The sequence below is a fragment of the Herpailurus yagouaroundi genome, unplaced genomic scaffold (assembly GCF_014898765.1).
Source record: "Herpailurus yagouaroundi ecotype Mexico unplaced genomic scaffold, PumYag 161, whole genome shotgun sequence".
NCBI classification, from domain to species: domain Eukaryota; kingdom Metazoa; phylum Chordata; class Mammalia; order Carnivora; family Felidae; genus Herpailurus; species Herpailurus yagouaroundi.
In genome coordinates this window covers 4,541,178-4,564,043 of record NW_024412402.1, presented here as the reverse complement: position 1 = coordinate 4,564,043, position 22,866 = coordinate 4,541,178, and the positions used below count along the sequence as shown (strand labels likewise).

The window sequence follows — 22,866 nt, the reverse complement described above, 5'->3', positions numbered from 1 at the left end:
CACCCCCCCCCCCCACACACACATACACCTCCAGTGACTAATCCTTTTAAGCATCTTTGGATGCTTTGGAGAAATGACTTTAGAGAAGTGACTGTTCAAGTCCTTTGCTTATTTGTTACTGAATTTGTCTTTTGTTGTTAAGTTGTAAGAATTTTTTATATATTTTGTATCCTAGACATGATTTTCAAATATTTTCTCCTATTCTCTTTGCCTTTTCACTTTCTTGATAGTGTCCTTTGATGCAAAAAAGTCTTTAATTTTGATGAAGTCTAATTTCCCTATATTTCCTTTTGTTGCTCATGCTTTTGGTATCTGAGAACCCAAGCTCATGAATATTTTCCGTATGTTTTCTTCTAAGAGTTTTATAGCTTTAGCTCTTATATTTGTATCAATGATCCATTTGTAGTTACTTTTTTGTACATGTACTTTATGTACATGGTGTGAGGTAGGGGTCCATCTCTGTTCTTTTGCATGTGGATACCCAGTTGTCCTAGCGCCATTTGTTGAAGAGACTCTTTGCTGGTCAAATGACCACAGACTTAAAGATTTTATGTGAATTCTCAATTCTATTCCACTAGTCTATTGTATCACTCTTTACATTTGAAATAATTATTATTGTTTTCCCTTAAGAGTGAAAGTTCAGAAAAGAAGTAAATTCAGAGAGAGGATTATTCTTTCAGGAGATTTGGCTGTGATAAAAAAGGAGAAAGACAGGGTATAGCCAGAGGGGAATACCTAGAAGGTATTTTGAGACAATTAACATTTGCCTTGCACCTCTCACATGCCACACACTACACCAGATTATTTGCATACAATATTTCATTTAATGTGCATAATCCTTAAAGATTTTCTCCAATTCATGAACAAGGAAACTAAAATGCAGTCATGTTAATTTAACACCCTTGCCTGTGGTCACATACCCTGCTGAGAGCCAAAACCGCACCCCAGATCTGTTGGACTTCATATGCCATATTTTTCCCACTCTATAGTTTTGTATCCAGTTTTGGACATGAGTTTTAAGTGCCCTTCTACCTACAGGGAGATACCTAGTTGTCATTCAAAAATATAGCTCTGAAGTTCAGAAAAGGGCTGGAGTTAGAGATTAAAGTTTAAAAATAATCAGCACATAAGAGTATGTAAGCCATGGTAGTGGAAGGGATCACCAAAGAAAATATGAAAAAGCCGAGGTCTAGACCTCCTATGGATCCCAGGGCACACCAACATTCAACAGTTCAACAGAGAAGAGAAGAGAAGGAGATCGTATCTAGTTCACTAGACAGCACACGCCAAAAGGGCAAGTACCAAGTCTATCTTGTTTTTTCCTGTACCTCCAGCATCTAACATGGCGCTACACAATGGATGCTCGATAAATATTTGTTGAATGCATAATTGGTTGGCACTGAAGTTAAAGAGGAAGAATGTTTACAGAAGGAGACTATTCAAGAATAGCAAATGCTTTTGAGCAGTCAATGGAAGATAAGGTTTGAAAAGTAACCACTTTGATGAGGCAACAAGAAAGTCAACAGTGAGTCAATAAAAAGAACATTAAGTGGATTAAGTGAGTAAAAGTCCAGCTGATGGCTTGAGAGTGAATAGGAAGAAAGGATGGAAAAAGAACAAGTGTAGACTGTTCTTTCAAGGTTTGATGTAGGGGAATAAAAGAAGAATGTCAGTAGCTAGAGGGCTAGTGAGTTACACACTCACTGTATTTTCCGAGAAGAGACTATTTAGCTTATTTGTGAATACAGAAATTAGATTAATGCCCTGGTTTACGAGCAGCTGGGGATTTATTTGCAGGGGATAAGTCCTGCATATACACAAAAGGGTTTTTCCAGGAAGGGAGGAATTTTTTAGACTTAAAAAAAATTTTTCAAATATTTAGACTTGTCTACATTGGGAGTTTATATTAGCCTAACGAAAGTACTGAAGAGGATAACAATAAAATAAAAAGTCTCTCAAGAAAACAGAAATGACTGTTTCAAAACAATGCTAGAAAAAGAAATTGAAACAGAAATTGAAGAGAAAAGAAGTTAGTACCAAGTAATCTTGGTACTAATATAATTAGATATCTGGAGGCTTAGATGTTATTTTATTTACTCTACAAAAAATATTTTACCTTTCATATTTTTGCAAATATCTTTAAGTGTTTTACTTTAGGTGTTGTTTATTCATCTGGTTTTCAAAACATATATGTGTGTGTGTGTGTGTGTGTGTGTGTGTGTGTGTGTGTGTAATATACAAAACTGGTTATGGTCAGCTTTTCACTATTTGGTTTTTATAGATTATTATTTACCTTTATATTTGGCCTGAATACACTATAAAAGATAATAAAAGGTGAGCTTTATTAAACCAAAAGGTAAGATACCCGATAAAAGAGAAATTACCAGGCAGGTTTGATTACCAACATGATTGAATGAACGGGGAAAGAAATGTTAACAACAGGGCTTAGAGCAGGTTAAATTACTTCTTAGGCAGGGCCACTAGATGGCGCAAATCCTTTGTGGGACTTAAACTGAAAGACCAGAGGACCTAGTGTTAAGGAAAATCTCCAAAGAAATTAAACATCTTGCCTCCAGAAGAACTGGAAGTTTCCTATGCTATTTGAGGCTGTGTGTTTTTGTTGTTTTACGTTTTTCTTTGTTCAATGTAAATGTTTTGATCGTGTATATTTTCCAAAGAGATTTTAGCCTCTTGCACGGGCAGCATCTTGCACGTGGCTAAATGGTACTTGGGGTGATGGTAGTGATGATAGTGATGATGACGGTATGTGTCTCCAGAGTTCTAGAAGTAACTCGATTCAACTGTATTGCTATAGCAACAACATAAGAGTGAAGTACTACAAGAAAAATTCTGTTTTCAATATGTTAGTAGCAAGAAAAATACTAAATTTCTGATCTAATATGCTACGAGTCCTTACTGAACAATAAGGTGTACTTACTTGAATTAGGGGGCCAGGATTCCCGGTATTCACTACCTGCTTGAGTTCTTGGTAACTTGCCCCGAACCTGAGGAGCCACACAAAAATCCTAAAATGATCAGCAGGAGAATTTATCCAAGAAATTTAAATCATAAAAGTACATCTAAAATATATACTTTCCTACCACATCTTCCACAGTATACCAAATTAGACACATTTAGCCTAATATTAATGATGTACATTTGTAACAGGCTTTCTAGTTTCCAGTGCATTTTCCCACATATTTCCACATCCAGTGCTGAGCTCATTCAGGGGAAAAGGGGAAGGGGAATAAGCAGTAAAGAGAGACCCTGTGGGGTCAAGAACCACCATTCCTTAGACACTTAGGCAATTTCTAGGAGCAAGAGTAATCATGAACTCCCTTCCTGGAGAGCCACACCATGACGAAGAGTCCACTCCACCGGCAGGAAAACCAAGAAAAAAGCAGCCACCAACTCTGACAGGATCAGCGTCTTCAGCCCTGCCTTTATCTCAATTAAACCTGATGAAACTGAGTTCTGTGGGAGCCTGCCTAAGAGAAACACCACAGAAAGAGGATTACCCTTCTGTCTTGTTTCTTCTGGCTCTCCATGGCATGCAGGCGCTCCATAAGGCTGGAGATGCCCTGTTCCAAGCTGTCAATGGTATGGTGCTGAGGATCGTGGCCACTGAAGCTATTGCGCAGGCTTCGGAGGGCATCTCGAACCAGCTGCAGATCGCTGGTCTGTGGGCAGAAAGGAGGTCACACTGACGTGGTGCAGTGCCGTATTCTTAACCGTGTCCCAGCCGCCGGGCTTAGGACGGTAGAGGAGAGAGGCTTCCAGGATAGATCTTTTATTTTCGAGGGAGGAGGTGTGAATTTAAGAAATGTTCCTCCACAGAAGTTTGCCCACTAATTCTTAATTAGGGCTTCACACCTTCACACACCCAACAGATGCAAGACTTAGGGAACTGGGGTACCAAAGGCCTAGTGCGCTGGCAATGGCCAGGCTACTCTTGTGGTTTTAGCTGGAAGTGGAGGTCTGCACTCAAATCCTAAGAACCTACCCCTTTGTGAGTGACGGAAGCAGCTCCTTTTCCTGCCGCTGGAAGGAAAAAACCATTGCTTTGAGAGTTGTGTCTGTTGTAGCTGGTCACCTATAGCAGCAAGAAGACACGATGCTTGCTATAAGGGACACTGCAAACCAGGATGCCCTGTCTTATACTGATTTACAGTGATCACTTCCTGACAGTGTATCGTGGTATATTTGTTCATGTCTCTCTCCGAATGTAAACCTGGGATGGGCGCAAAGACGTTTTCCCCCTTTTGTTCACTGCTGTAACCCCAGTACTTGACACTTCGTAGGCAGTGCTGAATGAACAATGAGCAAAATGGTAACCTCATCCCGGAGGGCCCCAAGCTAGCCTCAGCCTGGCCACCGGAAGGCCTGAGAATGGGGCTCCAGCACCTCCAGACTTCACTTTAGTGATTAAAAAAAAGAAGAACAGTGACTAATATTTTTTGAGCCTGACTTTGTGCCAGGTGGATCTATCAGGACTATCCTTTTTCCAGATGAATCTTATTCCTAAGGCTCAGAAGCGAAGCAAAGCAAGGTCACACAACGGTAAAAAGAGTGTAAAGCTGGAATTTGAAACCAGATTTTCTTAGTCTGAAACCAGCACTCTTTTTATTTGCTTTAAGTTTTGTTTATTTAAGTAAACTGTACATCCAACATGGGGCCCGAACTCTCGACCCCGAGATCAAGAGTCGCATACCCTTCCGACTGAGCCAGCCAGGTGCCTCTGGAACCTGCCACTCTTAACCCTCTCACCAGACAAACAGCCTCCTAACAAACCAACCTGCAGCCTTGGTTTCAGCCCTGAGTCAGAAAGAGTATCTCCCTCTTTGCCCTTGCAGATGCAGGAGGGGGGACCCTGAGCCGGGGGTTACCTCGTCTGCCTCTCTTTTCATACAGTGAGCCAAAAGGACGTCTTTGTGTTCTAGCTCCCGCTCTAGATCCACCTGCAAATCAGAAACTAAATCAGAAAAGGATTTTCTCAGGCAGAAGGGGAAGGAAGCCAGAGGCTGACTGTGTCCCCACCTGCTGGTAACTGGCCTCAGAGAGTTTCCGGAGTGCGTCTTCCAACTTAGCCTGGTGCTGCTGAAGGAGGCGCTCCTTCTGCCCCAGCTCTTTCTGCAATAGAGACAGAGCTTGCAGATGTATGGCAAAGCCAAGGATGCCCAACAGTTCACTGTTGGCCACGCAAGTTCACTTGAGCAAAGTCGAGCTGCAGGGGGAGGAGTCTTTCCCCCCAAGCTACACAGAAGACATCGCACACCGTAGTAATCTTACCCAGTGCAAAGGCTTCTTGGAAAAGTAAGGAGGAAGGGAACTACCGTCTGTAGGAGGACCACTACGTGCCATCCGTGCTAGTTAGGCATAATGGTGAAGACTGAAGTTTGCAGACAACTAGCTCTGGACTCCTCTTAGACATGCTATCTATTCTTCAGGGTGACTGAATCAAAGGAACACAGAAGAAAATTTCCTTGCTATCTACTCTTCAGGGTGACTGAATCAAAGGAACACGGAAGATTTCCTTGCGAAAAAGCAACAATGAGAACACAGTACTTAAGAACTCTTTGAACAACAGCAACAGTAGGCTGTTCATAAAAGGTCTAATGGAAATCATTTCCAAACTCATAAACATTCTTACTTTATAGTCTCCCAAGAGCCGGTTCCTCTCATCCAGCTTCCTCTGCAGATCCACCTGCAAGAAGGAAAAGAATTAACTGGCACAGAGATATTGTCTACCAACCCCAGTAGGAAACCAGCTACTTAGTAACCAGAGTGGATGTTGGCAATTAGAGTATACAGCACAGAGAGGGCAAGGTTATGGTAAAAACACACAGCTGCTCTCCGTGTCTTGAGTGAGATAATCAAACTCTCAAACCACAATTTAGCCTCTCAGTGTCCTCAAAGTTGAAAGGCTCAAGACCAATGTAGTATGGGCTTTCAGCCAGGAACAGAGATGAGTCTGACAGGAAATAAAAATAATTGCAGACACTGAGGGCAGGCATCCCAGAAATAAGATAAGAGAGATTAATTAGGATGGCAGATGTAATAAGACTTCATGCAGTATCCGATTTTGCTACTGGGGCTCAGTGAGGTCAGAGTTCATTCATTTAATTTACATTCTGGTTGTGTAGCTCGTCTTTGTCCATATTTGCCCTCAGCAGTTCCTGTTTGAGCTGAAGAACAGATGTGTCCTGCTGAGTCAGCCTCTGCTGCAAGGCATCCTGGGGGAAAAGAGCACACTCACTATTACTGTGGTCCCAATTAGTCAGTCAGCCATTTGTCACTCTAAGCTTTAACCCCCTGACTGCACATCCAGCATTCATTCTGGAAAACTAGGAGACAGAAAGAGGGGTCTTGCTACAAGGAGATGAAGAGGAATTTTCTGTCCCCTCCCGGGATGCTAGCAACCACTGTCTCACCTAGCTGACGGAAACCTGATTTTTCCTCCACCCATTACTCACCCCTACCCGCCACGGCAATCCTGACAGCATGCTGTCCTAGAGAATCAGTCGCCTCTGGGATCAGATAGATCTAGATCCAAATTTCAAGACCACCACCTTCACGACAGTGACCATGGACAATGCCTTCTCCTTCCTTCCACCCTGGCTTTCAAATCCATTTCTTGGGCACATAACTACTAAGGAGCTCTTTACCTTCTTTGCCTTTCCCTAGAGGGCTGGGCCCTATTGCCGCCTCCTACCCTATTCATATGGAACCCCTGGAATCACTCCCACCTTGCCTTCCAGAGCCCTGCTCCCATTGCCTTCCAATTCCTAGTGTGGACTGGGATTGGGATTATATTTCCATGCTCAGAACTATCACTGGGACTGATGGTTTCTCTTCCCAGTGTCCTACAATCTTACCAGCTTTAGGGTGTCTTTCTCTCAACTTGGACCCTCTTGTTTCCTACCAAGCCTAAGAAAAGGTTGGTTGCACACACTTAAAAGGGTCAGCAAGAACACATTTCTCCAACCATCATGACTTCAAATGGAACTAATGGACTGCAGTGTATTTACCCTGACTTTTCTCTCTTTACAGACTGCAAAGAAATGGTGCAGGCTCTGGAGAATGTGAGAGCCCATTCTTTTTTCTTTTTTTTTAAATTAAAAAAAATTTTTTTTATTTTTGAGACAGACACACACACACACACACAGAGAGAGAGAGAGAGAGAGAGAGAGGGAGAGAGAGAGAGAGAGAGAGAGAAAGAGCTGGGGAGGGGCAGAGAGAGAGAGAGAGACAGAATCTGAAGCAGGCTCCAGGCTCTGAGCTGTCAGCACAGAGCCTGACGCGGAGCTTGAATCCACGAACCATGAGATCATGACCTGAGCCCAAGTTGGATGCTTAACCTACAGAGCCACCCAGGTGCCCCGTGAGAGCCCCTTAACTGTGCTGTCAGCCATGAAAGTACATGGCAAAGGTAGTCCCAGATGCCCCGGGCATCAGCAGTTCAGAGGAACATTTCCCAAAGTGTGCTCTATGGGATGTTAGTACATGCTGCAGGGGAGAAAAGGCACTTCTGTGGTTAAGAATTCCAAACTCTTGGGGCAGCTGGGTGGCTCAGTTGGTTAATCATCCAACTTCGGCTCAGGTCATGATCTCATGGTTTGTGAGTATGAGCCCTGCATTGGGCTCTGCACTGACAGTGCAGAGCCTGCTTGGGATTCTCTCTCTCCCTCTCTCTATCCCTCCCCCGCTTGTCTCTCTCTCTCTCTCTCCCAAAATAAATAAATAAACTTAAAAAAAAAAAGAATTCCAAACTCTTTTTACTCCAACCTTTTTATGACAGATTTTCTCAGGTCCTTTAATAGGCTGTTACTCACTGGGACTCTTCAAGCCTACAGGGCATTTCTCAAACTTATTTAAGCACAGAACACATTCTTCTGAAGTATCTCAAAGGACTAAGGCTACAAAACATACTCTGACAAATGCAGCTGAGTTGCACTCTAGTCCAGCCTATGGATGGGAGTGTAGGGACGAGGGGAAAAGCAGCAGCTTAAGAACATCCTTTTCTACTTCTAGGTGTTTCTTCAATAGGCACACTCCCACTGGGGTGAAACAACACCTATTCAAGACTGTTAGCTAGAGCACTGTTTGTATCACCAAAGACTGGAAATAACCTAAAAGACCAACAACAGGAACTGACTAAATTATCATATATACATATACTGGCATACTAAGTGGCCATGAAAGACTTAGGAAGGTCTTTACGTACTAAAACAGAATCATCTCCAAGATACGCTGCTAGATGGAAAAAGAGCAACGTTTCAAGCTGTATGTATGTATTGTATACTGTTATGGGGGGGGGGGTATATACATACGTATTTATTGATAACTGGTAAGTTACCTCCAGGAAAGAGAATTAGGTGACTGGGGCAGACAGGGCTGGAAGACAGACTTTTCAAGGATTAGCCTTTTATACCTTCCTCACTTGAAACCATGTCATAGGATTAACTGTTCAATGGGGTTCTGGGCAGCTTTAGTAGGTTAAATGTCCGACCTCGGCTTAGGTCATGATCTCACGGTTCGTGGTCAAGCCCCACACTGGGCTCTGTGCTGACAGCTCGGAGCCTGGAACCTGCTTCAGATTCTGTGTCTCCCTCCCTTTCTGCCCCTCCCCTGCTCACGCACCTCCCTGCTCGTGAATGTGCACTCTATCAAAAAATAAACATTAAAAAAATTTAAAATATAGAATTTACTATTCAAAAATGAAGTAAGTTAAATTTTTAAGAAGACAGTTTTCTTTAGAATGGAAGAAAACTGTAAAAACTGATTGTTTTTACATATAAAACTACCAGGGTGGCACAGTACCATGGGTCCTCACTACCAGAAATAAGCCTCAACAAAACAAAGGTATTTTCCTCAACATTTCACTTCCCATCCACAAAGCACTTGGCTTTACTAATACCCCACAGCCCGTTAAAGGCTCCAGCAAATGTATATAAGGCCATAGGACCCAACTACCCTCCTACTACCTACTCTCAGCAGTAGACAACTTTACCAGGTAGAGTTTATTTAAAGAGTGAAATGTCTTCCTTTTTACCTTTATCCCCTGTAAGTTTCTGGCTTCTTGTTTACATTTCAGCAGCTCCTTCTGCAAACCAAATATAGTTAGATCAGATGGTAGCGTCTGGGTTGCTTCAGAAGCATTACCTCATTCTGTCAGTAAGAACACAAAACTCAGATAACCAGTCCACAAAAAATTAAGCCTCTACTGAAGCAGAAAGCAGGTCTGCTCCAGTCAGTAGTAAAGGCTGACTCATAGAGACAAGAAGGAGACCTATTCCATTCTTCCCTGAGGTACCCAGGCTCAAATGCAGGTCAAGGAGAGTCCTCCAAGAAAGAAGACACCGTCCATTCCCATAGGCTCTCATTCCTACAGTTAGCACTCTTCACTGTCAGGCAAACTTCATCATAATAACCTAAATCCCCCTTACTGACATATACAATCATATCTTAACATGCCTGCCCCCAATGTCATTTGTTCAGCAAAGGGTCAGAGTGCTTCTGATTCCCCAAGTAGGCATTATTCTTTGTAAACTCAACAAAAACACATTTAGCCCAATGATGAAATACTAATTATCCCTCCCTTATAATAGATTAGATGTATGTACATAATTGTCGCTAGGAAAGAGATTTTAGGAGAGGAATACCCATAACTGAGACCCTACCCTCTTCTTTTCCTATTGCATCACATCAAGAGTTTGGAATTAACATATCTAAAATGGGGATTCGTAACATGTGCTCCACAGATGGGCTCCAAAGTTACTCTATTAAAAATTCAAGTCAGCAAGTATGTGTGTATGCACTCATACATATTCCTGGGGAGAGGGTTCATGGCTTTAACTCATATACCTAGAACACCAACAAATTAAAAACCCACTGAACTAAAAGCATTCTGGGAAGAAATCATTATAAAAAACCATACTGGACTATAGTTAATAATACTGTATGGTGTAGTTGAAAGTTGATTAAGAGAGTAAATGTTAAAAGTTCTCACTGAAAGAAGAAAATGTGTACCTGTGTGGTGATGGATGTTAACTGGACTTATACTGGTGATCGTTTCATAATATATACATATATCAAATTAATATGTTATACACTTGAATCTAATGTAATGTTGTATGTCAACTATAAAAAAAAAAGTCCGTACTAATATTAGATCCGTTTTTAGTTAAAAAAGAAAAATTATGGGGCACTTGGGTGGCTCAACTGGTTAAGCATCAGACTTTGGCTCAACTCATGATCTGAAGGTTTGTGAGTTCAAGCCTCACGTCGGGCTCTGAACAGACAGCACAGAGTCTGCTTGGGATTGTCAGTCACCCTCTCTCTCTGTCCCTCCACCCTCCACTCTCTCCCCCCCAAAATTTTTTTTTAAAAAAGAAAAAGTATGAAGCATTTAAAACATAAAAAGTAGAACCAATGACACAGATACCTATCATGATCACCAACACTGAAGAGACAGTACCTTTTTGCCATATTTAGGACATATCTGTCTCTTTCAATGAAAGACATAAAACAGACACAGCTGACGTCCCAAGTCTGCATCCCTTCCCCTATACCCATTACTGTTCCAACAGTGCTGTATAATATTCCCATAATTTTTTTCAAAGAGTAAAATGCACATGTTCTGACATACCTTTAGGTCCTGATTCTCCTCCATACTCTGATCCAGACGACTTTGGATTATAATCTGAATAGAAGGCAAAAAGAGATGACTATGTAACTATGTTGTGAAATTCAGAGGTCATTTATTCAACAGATATTTCCTGAGTACCTTTCCAGGGCTAGCCCAGTACTATGAACACAGAGGACAGGAAGCAGTCCCTCCCCCTCTAATGGAAGTATGTACACATGCAGTACAAGTAGTGACTACGGGTGAAGTTTACACACGTGTGTGTGTGTGTGTGTGTGTGTGTGTGTGTGTGTGTGTGTACTGGGCACAGGGCATCGGAGAAAAGGCAAAAGTATGACAAAATGAAGTTTTCCTTACAGGTAAGCTATGGCTGCTGTTTTGCAGAAAATGAGTTAGAGGAACACAGGAGAGGAATGAGGAAACCAACTGGAACACTGCTAGAATCCAGGATGGGAGCCTGAGTTAAGGTAGGGGCTGTGATAATGGAGAGAAGTAGACAGAAATATATAGAAAGTGAACTGACAGAACCTGGTGACTGACTAGGTACAGAAAGAAGGGCCAAAAGGATTCAAGGATGATATTGAGATGTCTGCTTTGGGTATCTGGGTGGGTGGATAATGATAGACAGAATCCAAAGGGGCAAGGAGTTTTGGTGGTGGGAAGAGAAAAGCTGTTTAATTTAGGACTCTGAACTGAAATGCTTATGGGACACAGAAGTGGAGATAATCAGCAGGTAGTTAGATGCTGCACATACAAATCCCCAACTCCGTAGAGAGCAGTGAGCCAGAGATAAATACTTGAGAAGCAACATCTGAGTCAAGCAGAAAGTGAGTGCAGCCATGGAGGCAGGTAACACTGCCCAGGTCGATGTCTAAGACAGAAGGCGGTCACCAGTGGAACTCTGAGGGGCACCAACATTTCAGGCATAGGCAGAGAAAGAGAAGCTTCAAAGGGAACCTGAATGTAAGCGCTGTGAGGGTAGGGTCTTAGGTCTGCTTTGAGATCACCATATCTCTAGCACCTCAAAACAGTAGCTGGCACTCAATAAATATTTGTGGACGAGGGATGGAGGAAAGATGGAACAAAGAGTAGTCGACAAACTTATGAGGAAAACCAGGAGAGCGGGAGTCAGGGAAGAGAGCATTTCAAGACGGTGTGGACAACAGAGTCAAAGGCTAAAAGCAAATAAAATACATAAAGCAGATTATCTGTGGTCCAGTCACAAGAGAAAGAGCTCACCAGTTGTTCCTCAGGATTGACTCCCGGTTCACAGAGGGCCAAGGGCCTGTCCTGTTCGTCTTCAGGTAAGGATCCATTGAGCAGTAAGGCCTGAATAACCACAAAAGTAGAAAGAAACAGGACTTGCATCAGATGAATGAGTGCAGGGTTGAGCTTGGTAAGCTTATCCCAAACTGAAATCACAACTGGGCTTCCTCTAGTCATCTCCTTGATAATTTTCGGTCCTTAGATACCTCCTATTGCTCATTTTGGAACTATGGAGAGTTCCTTTTGTCAGTCCCATGCTTAGGCCTCTTTCATCTCTCTGGATGCACCTGGATCCTCTGCTCCTTGGTCCTAGTAAATCCTCAAAAATCTAGAACTTCCCTCTCAGAAGTTACATTTCAAACCACAGCTGCTCCAACTGAACTCTACCAGCTGGAAAGTGAACTAAAAGTAGTGTTGAATTATCCCAGTTTGGAAAGTTTATTATAGGGGCACCTGGGTGGCTCAGTCAGTTAAGCATCCAACTCTTGATCTCCGCTCTGGTCAAGATCTCATGGTTCGTGAGTTTGGGCCCCACGTCGGGCTCTAAGCCGAGAGCACAGAACCTGCTTGGGATTCTGTCTCTCCCTCTCTTTCTGCCCCTCTCCACTTGTTTTCTCCCTCCCCGCCCTCTCTCTCAAAATAAATAATCAAACTTTAAAAAAAAAAAAAAGGAAAAGTTTATTATAATGAATTACTTAAAACACATTTAGGTATGTGACTCTTGATGTCAAGGTTGCGCGTTCAAGCCCCACACTGGGTATAGAGATTACTTGAAAAAAAAAATCTTAATAAAACATTTACAGCACTGACTTGGGTTTGTTTGATTTTTTTTTTTGTTTTAATAATTGTGCATTTTTACTCCCTAGGGCAACCTGTATAGAACAAAAATGAAATCATTTACAGAGAGATGTCCTCATTCATTTCCACTCCCCACACCAGGCTTTGTTTTCATTAGAATATGAAAGAAGGGCAGATTTACCCTAAAGCTAAAGGAACCTCAAACCCCAGGGCCCCCCCATATGCACTGCCCCTCCAAAACCCTATATTTAATATTGCACAGTTGAATTTGAATGACAAGAGTCTGAACTGCCTGGGTCCACTTATATGCAGATTTTTTTTTTATACATAGTACAGTACTGCAAATATATTTTCTCCACCTTGTGATTTTTTTAGAAGTTTTTATTTAAATTCTAGTTAGTTAACATACAGCATAACATTGGTTTCAGAAGTAGAATTTAAATTTTTTTTTTAATGTTTATTATTAAGAGAGAGAGAGAGAGACAGACAAAGCACAAGTGGGGCAGGGGCAGAGAGAGAGGGAGACACAGAATCCAAAGCAGGCTCCAGGCTCTGAGCTGTCAGCACAGAGCCCGATGCAGGGCTCGAACTCACGAACCGTGAGATCATGACCAGAGCCAAAGTCAGACGCCCAACTGACTGAGCCACCCAGGTGTCCCTGGTTTTAGGAGAATTTAATGATTCATCACTTACATACAACACCCAGTGCTCATTACAAGTGCCCTCTTTAATGCCCATCGCCTACCCACCTCCCCTCCATCAACCATATATGGTATCCATCAGTTAAGTCTCTTCTGGTTTGCCTACCTCTCTTTTCCCCCCTTTCCCTTATGTTCATCTGTTTTGTTTTTTAAATTCCACATTATGAGTGAAATCATATGGTATTTGTCTCTGCCTGACTTGTTTCATGTAGCATAATCTACTCTACTCCATCCACGTTGTGGATGGCAACATGAAGTGCATGTGGATGCAACATGAAGTGTTGCAAATGGCAACATTTCATTCTTTTTCTTTTGTTTTTATTTTTTTAAATTTTTTTTTTCAACGTTTATTTATTTTTGGGACAGAGAGAGACAGAGCATGAACGGGGGAGGGGCAGAGAGAGAGGGAGACACAGAATCGGAAACAGGCTCCAGGCTCTGAGCCATCAGCCCAGAGCCTGACACGGGGCTCGAACTCACGGACCGTGAGATCGTGACCTGGCTGAAGTCGGACGCTTAACCGACTGCGCCACCCAGGCGCCCCTTTCTTTTGTTTTTAATTAGACAAGGTTAAACCAAATGTGGACCATTTTCTTTTAGTTTTTTTTTTTTTTAATGTTTATTTATTTTTGAGAGAGAGAGACAAAGTGTGAGCAGGAGAGGGGCAGAGAGAGGGAGACACAGGATCCGAAGCAGGCTCCAGGCTCTGAATTGTCAGCACAAAGCCTGATGTGGGGCTCAAACTCACAAACCATGAGATCATTACCTGAGCCGAAGTCGGATGCTTACCTGACTGAGTCACCCAGATGCCCCAAGATTTCATTCTTTTTGATGGCTCAGTAATATTCCATTGTATGTGTGTATATACATTTATACATACCACATCTTCTTTATCTGTTCATCAGTCGATGGATATTTGGACTGTCATAATTTAGCTATTGTTGATAATGCTGCTATAAATGTTGGGGTGCATGTGTCCCTTCAAATCAGCACTTTTGTATCACTTGGGTAAATAAATACCTAGTAGTACACTTGCCGGGTCATAGGGTAATTCTATTTTCAACTTTTTCAGGAACCTCCATACTGTTTTCCAGAGTGGCTGCACCAGCTTGCATTCCCACCAACAATGTAAGAGGGTTCCCCTTCCTCTGCATCCTCGCCAACACCTGTTGTTTCCTGTGTTGCTAATTTTACCCATTCTGACAGGTATGAGGTGGTATCTCGTTGTGCTTTTAATTTGTATTTCCCTGATGATGAGTGATGGGGAGCATCTTTTCATGCATCTGTTGGCCACCTATGATGTATGTCTTCCTTGGAGAAATATCTATTCATGTCTTCCACCTGTTTCTTAACATGATTATTTGTTTTTTTCCTCATGATTTTCTTTTCTCTAACTTGCTTTATTATAAGAACACAGTGTATAATACAGATAACATTCAAAATATGTATTAACCAAATATTTCTTAGTAAAGCTTATGTGATGAGGGAGCCACAGGCAAGCTGAGGGCAAAGCGCAAGCTAAAGCCCCACAAAGACCCCACCCCCACCCCCCGCCCAGGTGGCACATGTGTGATATTCCTCAGGCACTCCTGGGTGCCCAAGAACAAAGGAAAGGAAAAACCAAATAACTGATAGAGATCACAGTCGTGTAGGACAGGAGTCTCCATCAGTTTATAAATGTCTTAGTAAAATTATAAGAAAAAGGCAATTGTGGGGCACCTGGGTGGCTCAGTTGGTTAAGTGTCCAACTTCGGCTCAGGTCATGATCTCACGATTCATGAGTTTGAGCCCCACATCACGCTCCATGCTAATAGCACGGAATCTGCTTGGGATTTTCTCTTTCTCTCTCTCCCCCTCTCTGCTCCTGTGCTCTTTCTCTCTCAAAATAAATAAACTTAAAAAAAAATTTTTTTAAAGGAAAAGGCAACCTTATCATTAGCCTAATGTCCAGAAACCTATAGACTCAGTTTCCTGGAGCCCCAACATTACCCATCCCTCCACAGTGATGTGGGGAACAAAGGCAAGAAGGGAATGGCAGGTAAAATTAAGTTTCCTTATAACCTGCAGCCCAGTGACAAATACTTGAGATAGGCTGAGTAGAACGTTTCTCCAGGAACTCCCTCCTGTCTTAATGTTAATGCCTCAGTAGAGGGAAAAACAACCTTAGCTTGACAATAGTTAGGCCTCCAGTATCTTAAGAGTCTTCTTAGGGAACTTGGATGGCTCAGTCAGTTAAGCGTCTGACTTAGGCTCAAGTCATGATCTCACGGTTCGTGAGTTCCAGCCCCGCATTGGGCTCTGTGCTGACAGCTCAGAGCCTGAAGCCTGCTTCAGATTTTGTGTCTCCCTCTCTCTTCGTCCTTCCCCTGCTTGTGCACGTGCTCTCTCTCTCTCTCTCTCTCTCTCTCTCTCTCTCTCTCTCTCCCTACAACGCGCACACGCACACACCCTTTTTCCTTTACCTCCCCAAACTCCAGTGTGTAATCAATCACTCCTCACAACCCCAGCGCAGCTCTTTCTGCCCAGGGGTTCTGTCCCCGTGCTTTAATAAAATCACCTTTTGCACCAAAGATGTTTCAAAAATTCTTGGCCATCAGCTCTGGACTCCCCCCTGCCCCACACTCCAAAAATGCATCATTATGATCAACAGTCAGCTATTAGTAATTACGTTTTAGGGGAGTCAAAAGTTACATGCATATTTGCGACTGTGCAGGGCATGGGTGCCCCTCCGCCGCACCCCTGAGTTGTTCAAAGAGAACTGTACTCATAGCCTGTAATCTAATTTTTAAAGAAGGCCCCCAAACTGTATTCTTTAGCACTCACAGAACTTGAACTACCTATGCAGGTAGGTAATTTGATACCTGTCAGCTTAGTGAAAGATTTAAGAATGCGTCCCCATTTTATATTTCAATTCTGTCTCTATTCAATCCAAAGAGTTACAGAGGTTAAGTCCTGTTTCAATAAACAGAACACAAATTGCATCACAAATGCTGGGATATAAAAACTGTTTGAAATCCATTCACTGGTTGGTCTACCAAGCACTAACTAATAATAAGATTTTATTTAATAAATCAAATGAGTTCGGTTATCCCCCGGAGTGTGGCCAGAGGTATAAGAAGACAAGTTTAAGAAGCCACAGGGCTGCAGGGAGCGAAGGGAGAGAAACATCACAGAAATACTAACTCTCATGGCCACGTATTCAGCAGGCTCTAACTGAGGCACACAGTGAGTCAGAAATCCTGGACATGGCTTAGCATGCAACTTGCTTATCAATGAAAGAGTTAAGAAGCCTAGTGGATGCTGTGAGCCCCATTGTATTCTATTAATGGAACTGAATTCTCATTGTGATCATGTGGCTGTGAATGAAACAGCTCTGTTTGCAGGGAATATTGGGATGCTGACTTTCTGCCTGTCGAATCTCTTCTTTTTCTGTCCAACCTGCCGTCGGATTTCTCCCAGACTGAAAAATGCAAACCAAACTGAAAGCCAAACTGATGGATATCTATGTTCATATCATGCAAATTATCCTGGGAAAGACCCACTTGGGCATAATCCCAAAGTTAGCACACACAAAAAAATTCCATTAATTAAACCAGCCCTTAATGGAGTGGCAGATAAGGGATCTCAAATGCAAACATTTAAAAAATAACAAAGCAAATGGGGAAAAATCAACAACTCTCCTTGGGAATGTTTAGGCAGGAAGCATTCCTCCAGCCCTCCTCAGCTCCTGGGGCATACATTATGCAAACTGTTTCACCGGGCACCAATCTCCTTTTTTCTTTAGGAACCCTTTGTACCCCATGGCTGGCTACTGGGAGCACGCCCTCCACCGCCTGCCTGCCGGCTGCCAGAGCCACTCACATAATGTGGCCTTTGTTTACGTATCCATAAATATTTGACAATTCAGAAGCGGTGCAGTTCCCAGCACAAACAGAAAGGAATATTCCTAGGCAATTTCAGGGTCACCAGCACACTACAAGGGCTCCCCGACACAGGGACAGACGCACAAAGAAAGAGGATCGGGGGTCATTCAGGGTAGGAACTAAGTCAAGTTGGTCAGTGGGCCTCTGGGAGAGAACTGCCGAGCTGGCAAGAAGGTATAGAAAAGACTGAAGGGCTTTGTTGCTTGAGGAAAACCCCCGTTACCTGATCATTATGGCTCGGCACCCGCTTGCACATGCTTTAGGAGGGAGTTAGATCCCTCAGCTAGACTCAAAGGGAGACCTGTGGTATTACTGGCTTACACTCTTCCTGCTGGAGAATTCCTAGGGAAAAATTTCTGACTGTTCACAGTGCCATTCTGTGAATGGTGAAGCTGGCAACTGCAGGTCTGTAGCTGCGGACAGGGGAGAAACCCACCTGCCGGCAGAAAGCCAGAAAGAGGGTTTGGTAGGGGTCCATGATGGCCCCCATGCCTGCAGAAATCCCAACAGCCGTGCATCCGTACAGCCCATTTAGGAGTCCTCATACCCGAGGAATGTTCCGCTCTTTGAGTACTTCTCCCTCTGAACTCCCCATTCAACCCTGACCTCATGCAAAATGGAGTCACTGTATTTTCAGTGGACACTGGTGACTTAAATAATCAACTGTCACACCAAGGATAAACCATGCGGGAAAGAGCTACCTGTAATCCTGATATCATTTTCTTTGCTTCCTCCATTTCTTTTTCTAAATGTTCTTGTTGTTCCAGCAGCTGTTCTTCCCATGAGGTCTCCAGACAGGTCCCGGGGCTGCCTGGTCGCCACTCTCGGGAAAACGGAGAGTCTGTCTCCTCTACAAAATGAGAGGGGGGCGTATAGTTCATGTTGGAGCAAACAGTTGCCGGCAGAAAGCGTTCACAGTCTCTCTGCGCTCACAGGTCTGGGTCACTGGCCTTCTGAACCTGTCCTCACTGCACAGACTGGACTCTCCGCTAGGTGGGGTTGTGAGACATGAAGAACCCACTGTTCCCTCACACTCCAGGCTGGGTTGGCTGGAGGCATCACTTACTCTGCTGGGGAAACTGGTCCCCTTCAGAACCTTTAAGAAGTAACAAGACACCCTCCTTGGGAGTCTTGGTATGGGACACATAGACCCTACTCTTAATTCTCTACAACTGACATCCCAAAGCTGGATTCTGCCAGGTACAAAGACAGGAGCTTTGGAAAACCAAATCCCTGTTGGCTGTTGTGGAGCTTCAGGGGGGAGACTTCAATTTAATATTCCTTGGACCGTTCCCTCGTACCTGAGCCCCTTTCACAAACAACACTGTGTGAGTCACACAGGAAACAAACCAGTGAAAACACACTTGCATAAATTGTTCAATCTTGCTCCCTGGTTTTGTTTTATTTTCCTATGTTTATGGTCTCTTTTCGCTGGTTTCTGTTTCATCCCATCTAATTGTGTGCACACCATTAAAAATGCATTATGGAATACCGAAGGGTATAAACTCTGAGTAAATGTCTTCATTTGTCGGTGTGAATGTAATTAGCTAATTCCTCTGGGTTGCTGTGAAGACTGAATGAGGTAACTTGTGTGCAGGACTCCGTGGTGCCTGACCCAGAGCAGTCACTCGGTAAATGCTCTCCCTCCCCAAGGTCCCAGGAGTTTCCGAGTCAAAAACATGGCTGACTCTTTGGTGCTAATGCCAGGGATAGTGGGAGGGATTTAACTCGTTTTCTTCGGAGGGCTTCAGTTTTATTACAACCCTTAGAGATGAATAAAACTCTATTGAAATCACATGCTTTGCTGCCTCCTTCCTTCCCTCTATGTTTATGTAAGAAAAAGGAGAGCAACTGAGATGTAAGGAGAAGTCTAAACAAAGGGATCCCTTTGTGGTCCTTTCTGTAGTCCAAAAGCCGGATGTAGACCTGCTTTTTAGCCTCCCACAGATACCGCCGCCCATATTATATGCTCCTGGTTCAAACTTAAGTCAAAGGGTTACTGGAATTATTTCCATAACACAGGAATAATAAAAACTGTTTACTTGAATGAGGCTTCAGACTGCCCCACAGTCGTTTCCTAATTCACAGGCAGCCAGCAGAGGAAAGGCCTATCTCCTCTGCTGTAAGATTTTGGACAGCTGTGACATCAGAAGTGACATTCTGCAAGAGGATGACCACATTCACTGGCTCAAAGACATCAGAGCCCTTTAGAGCTAACCTAGCATGCATGGACTTTGGGGAGGGAGAAGGCCAGGAAGTTTATAGGTAGATAGGATCCCCCAAGCCTTCAAGGCAAGGGCTATGGCTTGAGCCAACCCAGGCACGCTGACAGACAGTACCTGTTCTGTTCTCTATCCCTTCAGAGGGAATAATCACAAAATCTGCCTTCTCCTCCGACTGGGTTATAATGGACTCGCTCTTTGCGCTGTGGATAGGACTGGGTGAAGTCAGGCTGTGATTGAAGGAAAAGGAAGAGAAATGATTACTGTGAACAGCGGTTTGGAAGCCAACTTTCATAATTTATCCCAGAGACATGTTCTTACTCATCTTCCTCCTAGTGCCTAACACAGTCCCCAGCCCACAGTATGAATGGACATTTGTTGAATGAGTGCAGGATGAACTTACTGAAGGAATGAAATGAATGTTGAATGAATGAATGAATGACCCAGTCCTAGGAAGTCTTTGCCACAGCAAGGCTGCCTCAAAGCCCAATTCATAAAGAAGAGATTTACTGGAAGGACGGCTAACGTAGCATCTTAAAGAACCCCCAAATTTTGTTTTGTTTTTTGTTTTTTGTTACTTACCATCACCTCCGTCCCTGGGCCCAGGTTCAAAGACTGAAGTTAACGTGTGCCTTAGTAGTTTTGGGAGCTGGAAGGAAAAGTCTACTTCCAATCCATTGGTGTCCCACAGACACAAGCATCACCAGCAGAGTAACATGGTAGATCAGCCCTAGGCTGATCCCGAAGGAGGGGGCAATGCTGAGGGTGATTCAGGGGGAGAAAAGGCCAGAGTGTGGACAGTGCGGGGCTGGGCAAAGGGGCAGTGATACATCAACAAGGATGGGACATGATAAGGAAAACGGGAAAAGACTTGCTCGGCAAAGGGAAGGGTTGACTTGATTGTACCATCAAAGAGTTACTTAGATCCCTGCTACACCATTTGTGAACTGTCATCAGAATCCTCTCAGCAACTCCTAAATTATGATCCAACTATCAGCCTTGGGAGGGACTGCTGGGATTGTCAGGGAAGATGAATTTTAAAGCCACACAGAATAACAGCAAATCTACAAGACAAGATAGGAATGGGAGGCTGATGTTTCCATCCGATAGGGGAAAGGAATCTGAAGAGCCTCTTCTCTTTGCACCGCACCTTGAGAACATCAACTCTGAAACAATCTCAGGGGCTGTGGGGTCTCCAGGCCCAGCCCCCTCTCAGGAATTCTTTCCAAATCCATCACCCAGACAACAGTGAAAGTGTCTAGGACTCGCTGACCCACTTAATGTGCCCCTGAAGTCTCCCAGGCTAATCCTCACAGCCATGATCAGGAGTTAACATTTTGTCTTCCTAGAAACCAGTAAAAGCAAGAGCTGAGCACAAGTGGATGTAGTCAGAGATTTCAAAACCTCGAAAGCAGCCTGAGGACTGGTGTCTCGTCCTCCTCGTTGGTCCCGAGTTTGAGGGCTTTGGTGGGAATGACCTCAGCCAGAAATACATTCTCATCCTTATTAGAACCGCAGAAAAAGTGTAAAGTTTTTCCTTCTTCAAATTAAAGGACGTCGCTGAACCCTAACTACAGATCCATAGTCCAAGCAGACAAGAGAAGTAGAGAGTGGCAAGAAGTGGTATTTAGTAAAGGTAATTGCTTTTATAGAACTCTCTTATCCATCTTCCACCATTTAGGTAATCTGACTTCCAGGCCAACATGAATTAGCTGCTGGAAAAGCATTAGTGTACTTTGCTTTTATATAATACTTTTGAGAGTACTATGTCATTTAACAGGAGAACAGATTTTTGACCAGTCAGGCCGCGGCATTCGCCTCCCTGCAGAAATGGGGATCGATGTTCAGAAAGACGCCTGCATCAGCTGACCTCCTTTGAGAAACGATAAAAACACTTCCTTAGCTGACAAGGTGTTATGGTTGACGCGATCCGCTGTCTGCATTTGGCTGGACCACAGTGGGTATGTGTGAGACGCGGCGGGGGGTGGGGGGGGGGAGCGGGGGGAGAGTGGGAAGAGGGGTGTGAAGCAAGGATGCTGGAAAACTGCTGGCCTCAAAGCAGAGACGCATGCTCAGCTCCACCTTCTCCCTCTTAAGTGAGCGGTCCCCCTTATAAGGGCAGGAGGAGGAGGATGTCTGCATACCCAGCCCCACTGGGGGAGTGGCAGTGCGGCCAAAAGAAAAACAACATTTCTCTTTCTTGAATTTGAGGCTGCCAGTGTGTGAGGCCACAGAGAGGGGAGACCAGGAAACTAGGTGGTCAGGTCAAAAAAATAAAGGACCGGAGAAGCAAAATCCTGGGGCACATGTGGGAGCAGCAAGATTGCTGCTAGAGATGGGCCATATCGAGATGAGGCTTCCAATCTTCTGCTTCAGGTCACAGGAAGAGTATTGTAATGCTAGGCTCTTCCCGATTAGCTCAAAACCCCTATTTTGTAAACAAGCAATCCCCTACCTGCCATCATAATCCCCGCAAATCAGGGAACTGATTACAAATCAGGTGTGACTGATAACATTTCTTAATTCCCACAGGCCTAACATCTCTCCAATCTTAACATCAGACAAACAACCCCCCAGCGAGGTCCAAATTAGAGTAAAATCAATTTTTTGAAAACGGGTAATGGGAAAGAGTCCTGCTTACTCCTCAAGTGCCCTCCCACGGCCAAGACAGGATAAGGTAAAGGGCCACTCCTCTGGCCCCTATGCCGGCTCCAGTTTCCTACACCCACTCACTGTATTTTGTAGTGACAATCCCAGACCAGCAGCCCGTCCTTCCCAGTACAGCGCCCCCACCCATCCCGGTCGGTCTCAGGCCGACAGCATCCTCCAGTCCTGGCCCTGCGCCCGCCCGCTCCCCCCCAGCTCCAAAGCCAAAGTGGCCTCTGCTCACCATTTGACTTGCGTCCCTCCCATGGTCCCCCTCTGGCTCCGGCTTCAGCGAGCCTGCTTCCCCGGGTGAAGCGCGAGGCTGGGAGTCCCGGCGCTCCCGAATTCGGGCATGTCTCCCCGCGCTGGGGCCCGAGGAACCACTCCACCGGCAGGCTGGCTACCAGAGCTGCCGGCCGCGACGGCGGGAGAGAGTCGGCAGCGCAGGGAGGCGGGCGTCCCGGCCCCGGGGACGGGGATGCTGCCGGGTCTCAGGCGCGCTGTCCCGGCCGCTCAAACGCTGCAGCAGCCCGGCCTGGGCGGAAGCCACCTCCCCTCGCAGGCTGCGGGTCCCTGCCAGCGGCATCGCGGCGGCCGCGCGACTCCGGGCGTGCCCCCGGGCGCGGGCATCTCACCCCATAGCCCGCGCGGGGCAGCGCCGCCCG

At 44.4% G+C, this 22,866-nt stretch overlaps 1 protein-coding gene across 15 annotated transcripts in view; it reads right to left on the bottom strand.

The window, feature by feature from the left end:
* Positions 1-22,866, bottom strand: part of DIXDC1 (DIX domain containing 1) — a 77,840-nt gene that overhangs the window by 7,628 nt on the left and 47,346 nt on the right. For 9 of the 15 annotated variants that reach the window (XR_005792855.1, XR_005792854.1, XM_040482968.1 and 6 more), the window contains 12 exons: positions 19,673-19,785; positions 18,035-18,183; positions 11,885-11,974; positions 10,649-10,702; positions 9,053-9,103; positions 6,129-6,233; positions 5,651-5,704; positions 5,038-5,130; positions 4,887-4,958; positions 4,004-4,093; positions 3,519-3,680; positions 2,939-3,026 (listed from right to left, as the gene is read on the bottom strand). Coding sequence is in view for 12 of the 15 variants with exons in the window: in XM_040482968.1 (XP_040338902.1) it covers positions 2,939-3,026; positions 3,519-3,680; positions 4,004-4,093; positions 4,887-4,958; positions 5,038-5,130; positions 5,651-5,704; positions 6,129-6,233; positions 9,053-9,103; positions 10,649-10,702; positions 11,885-11,974; positions 18,035-18,183; positions 19,673-19,785 (1,121 nt within the window). In the remaining 3 variants the exon portion in view is untranslated. Of the gene's footprint in view, positions 1-2,938; positions 3,027-3,518; positions 3,681-4,003; positions 4,094-4,886; positions 4,959-5,037; positions 5,131-5,650; positions 5,705-6,128; positions 6,234-9,052; positions 9,104-10,648; positions 10,703-11,884; positions 11,975-18,034; positions 18,184-19,672; positions 19,786-22,445; positions 22,856-22,866 lie in introns of those variants that run through there. The other 6 variants (XR_005792856.1, XM_040482976.1, XM_040482971.1 and 3 more) reach the window with 4 other exon arrangements.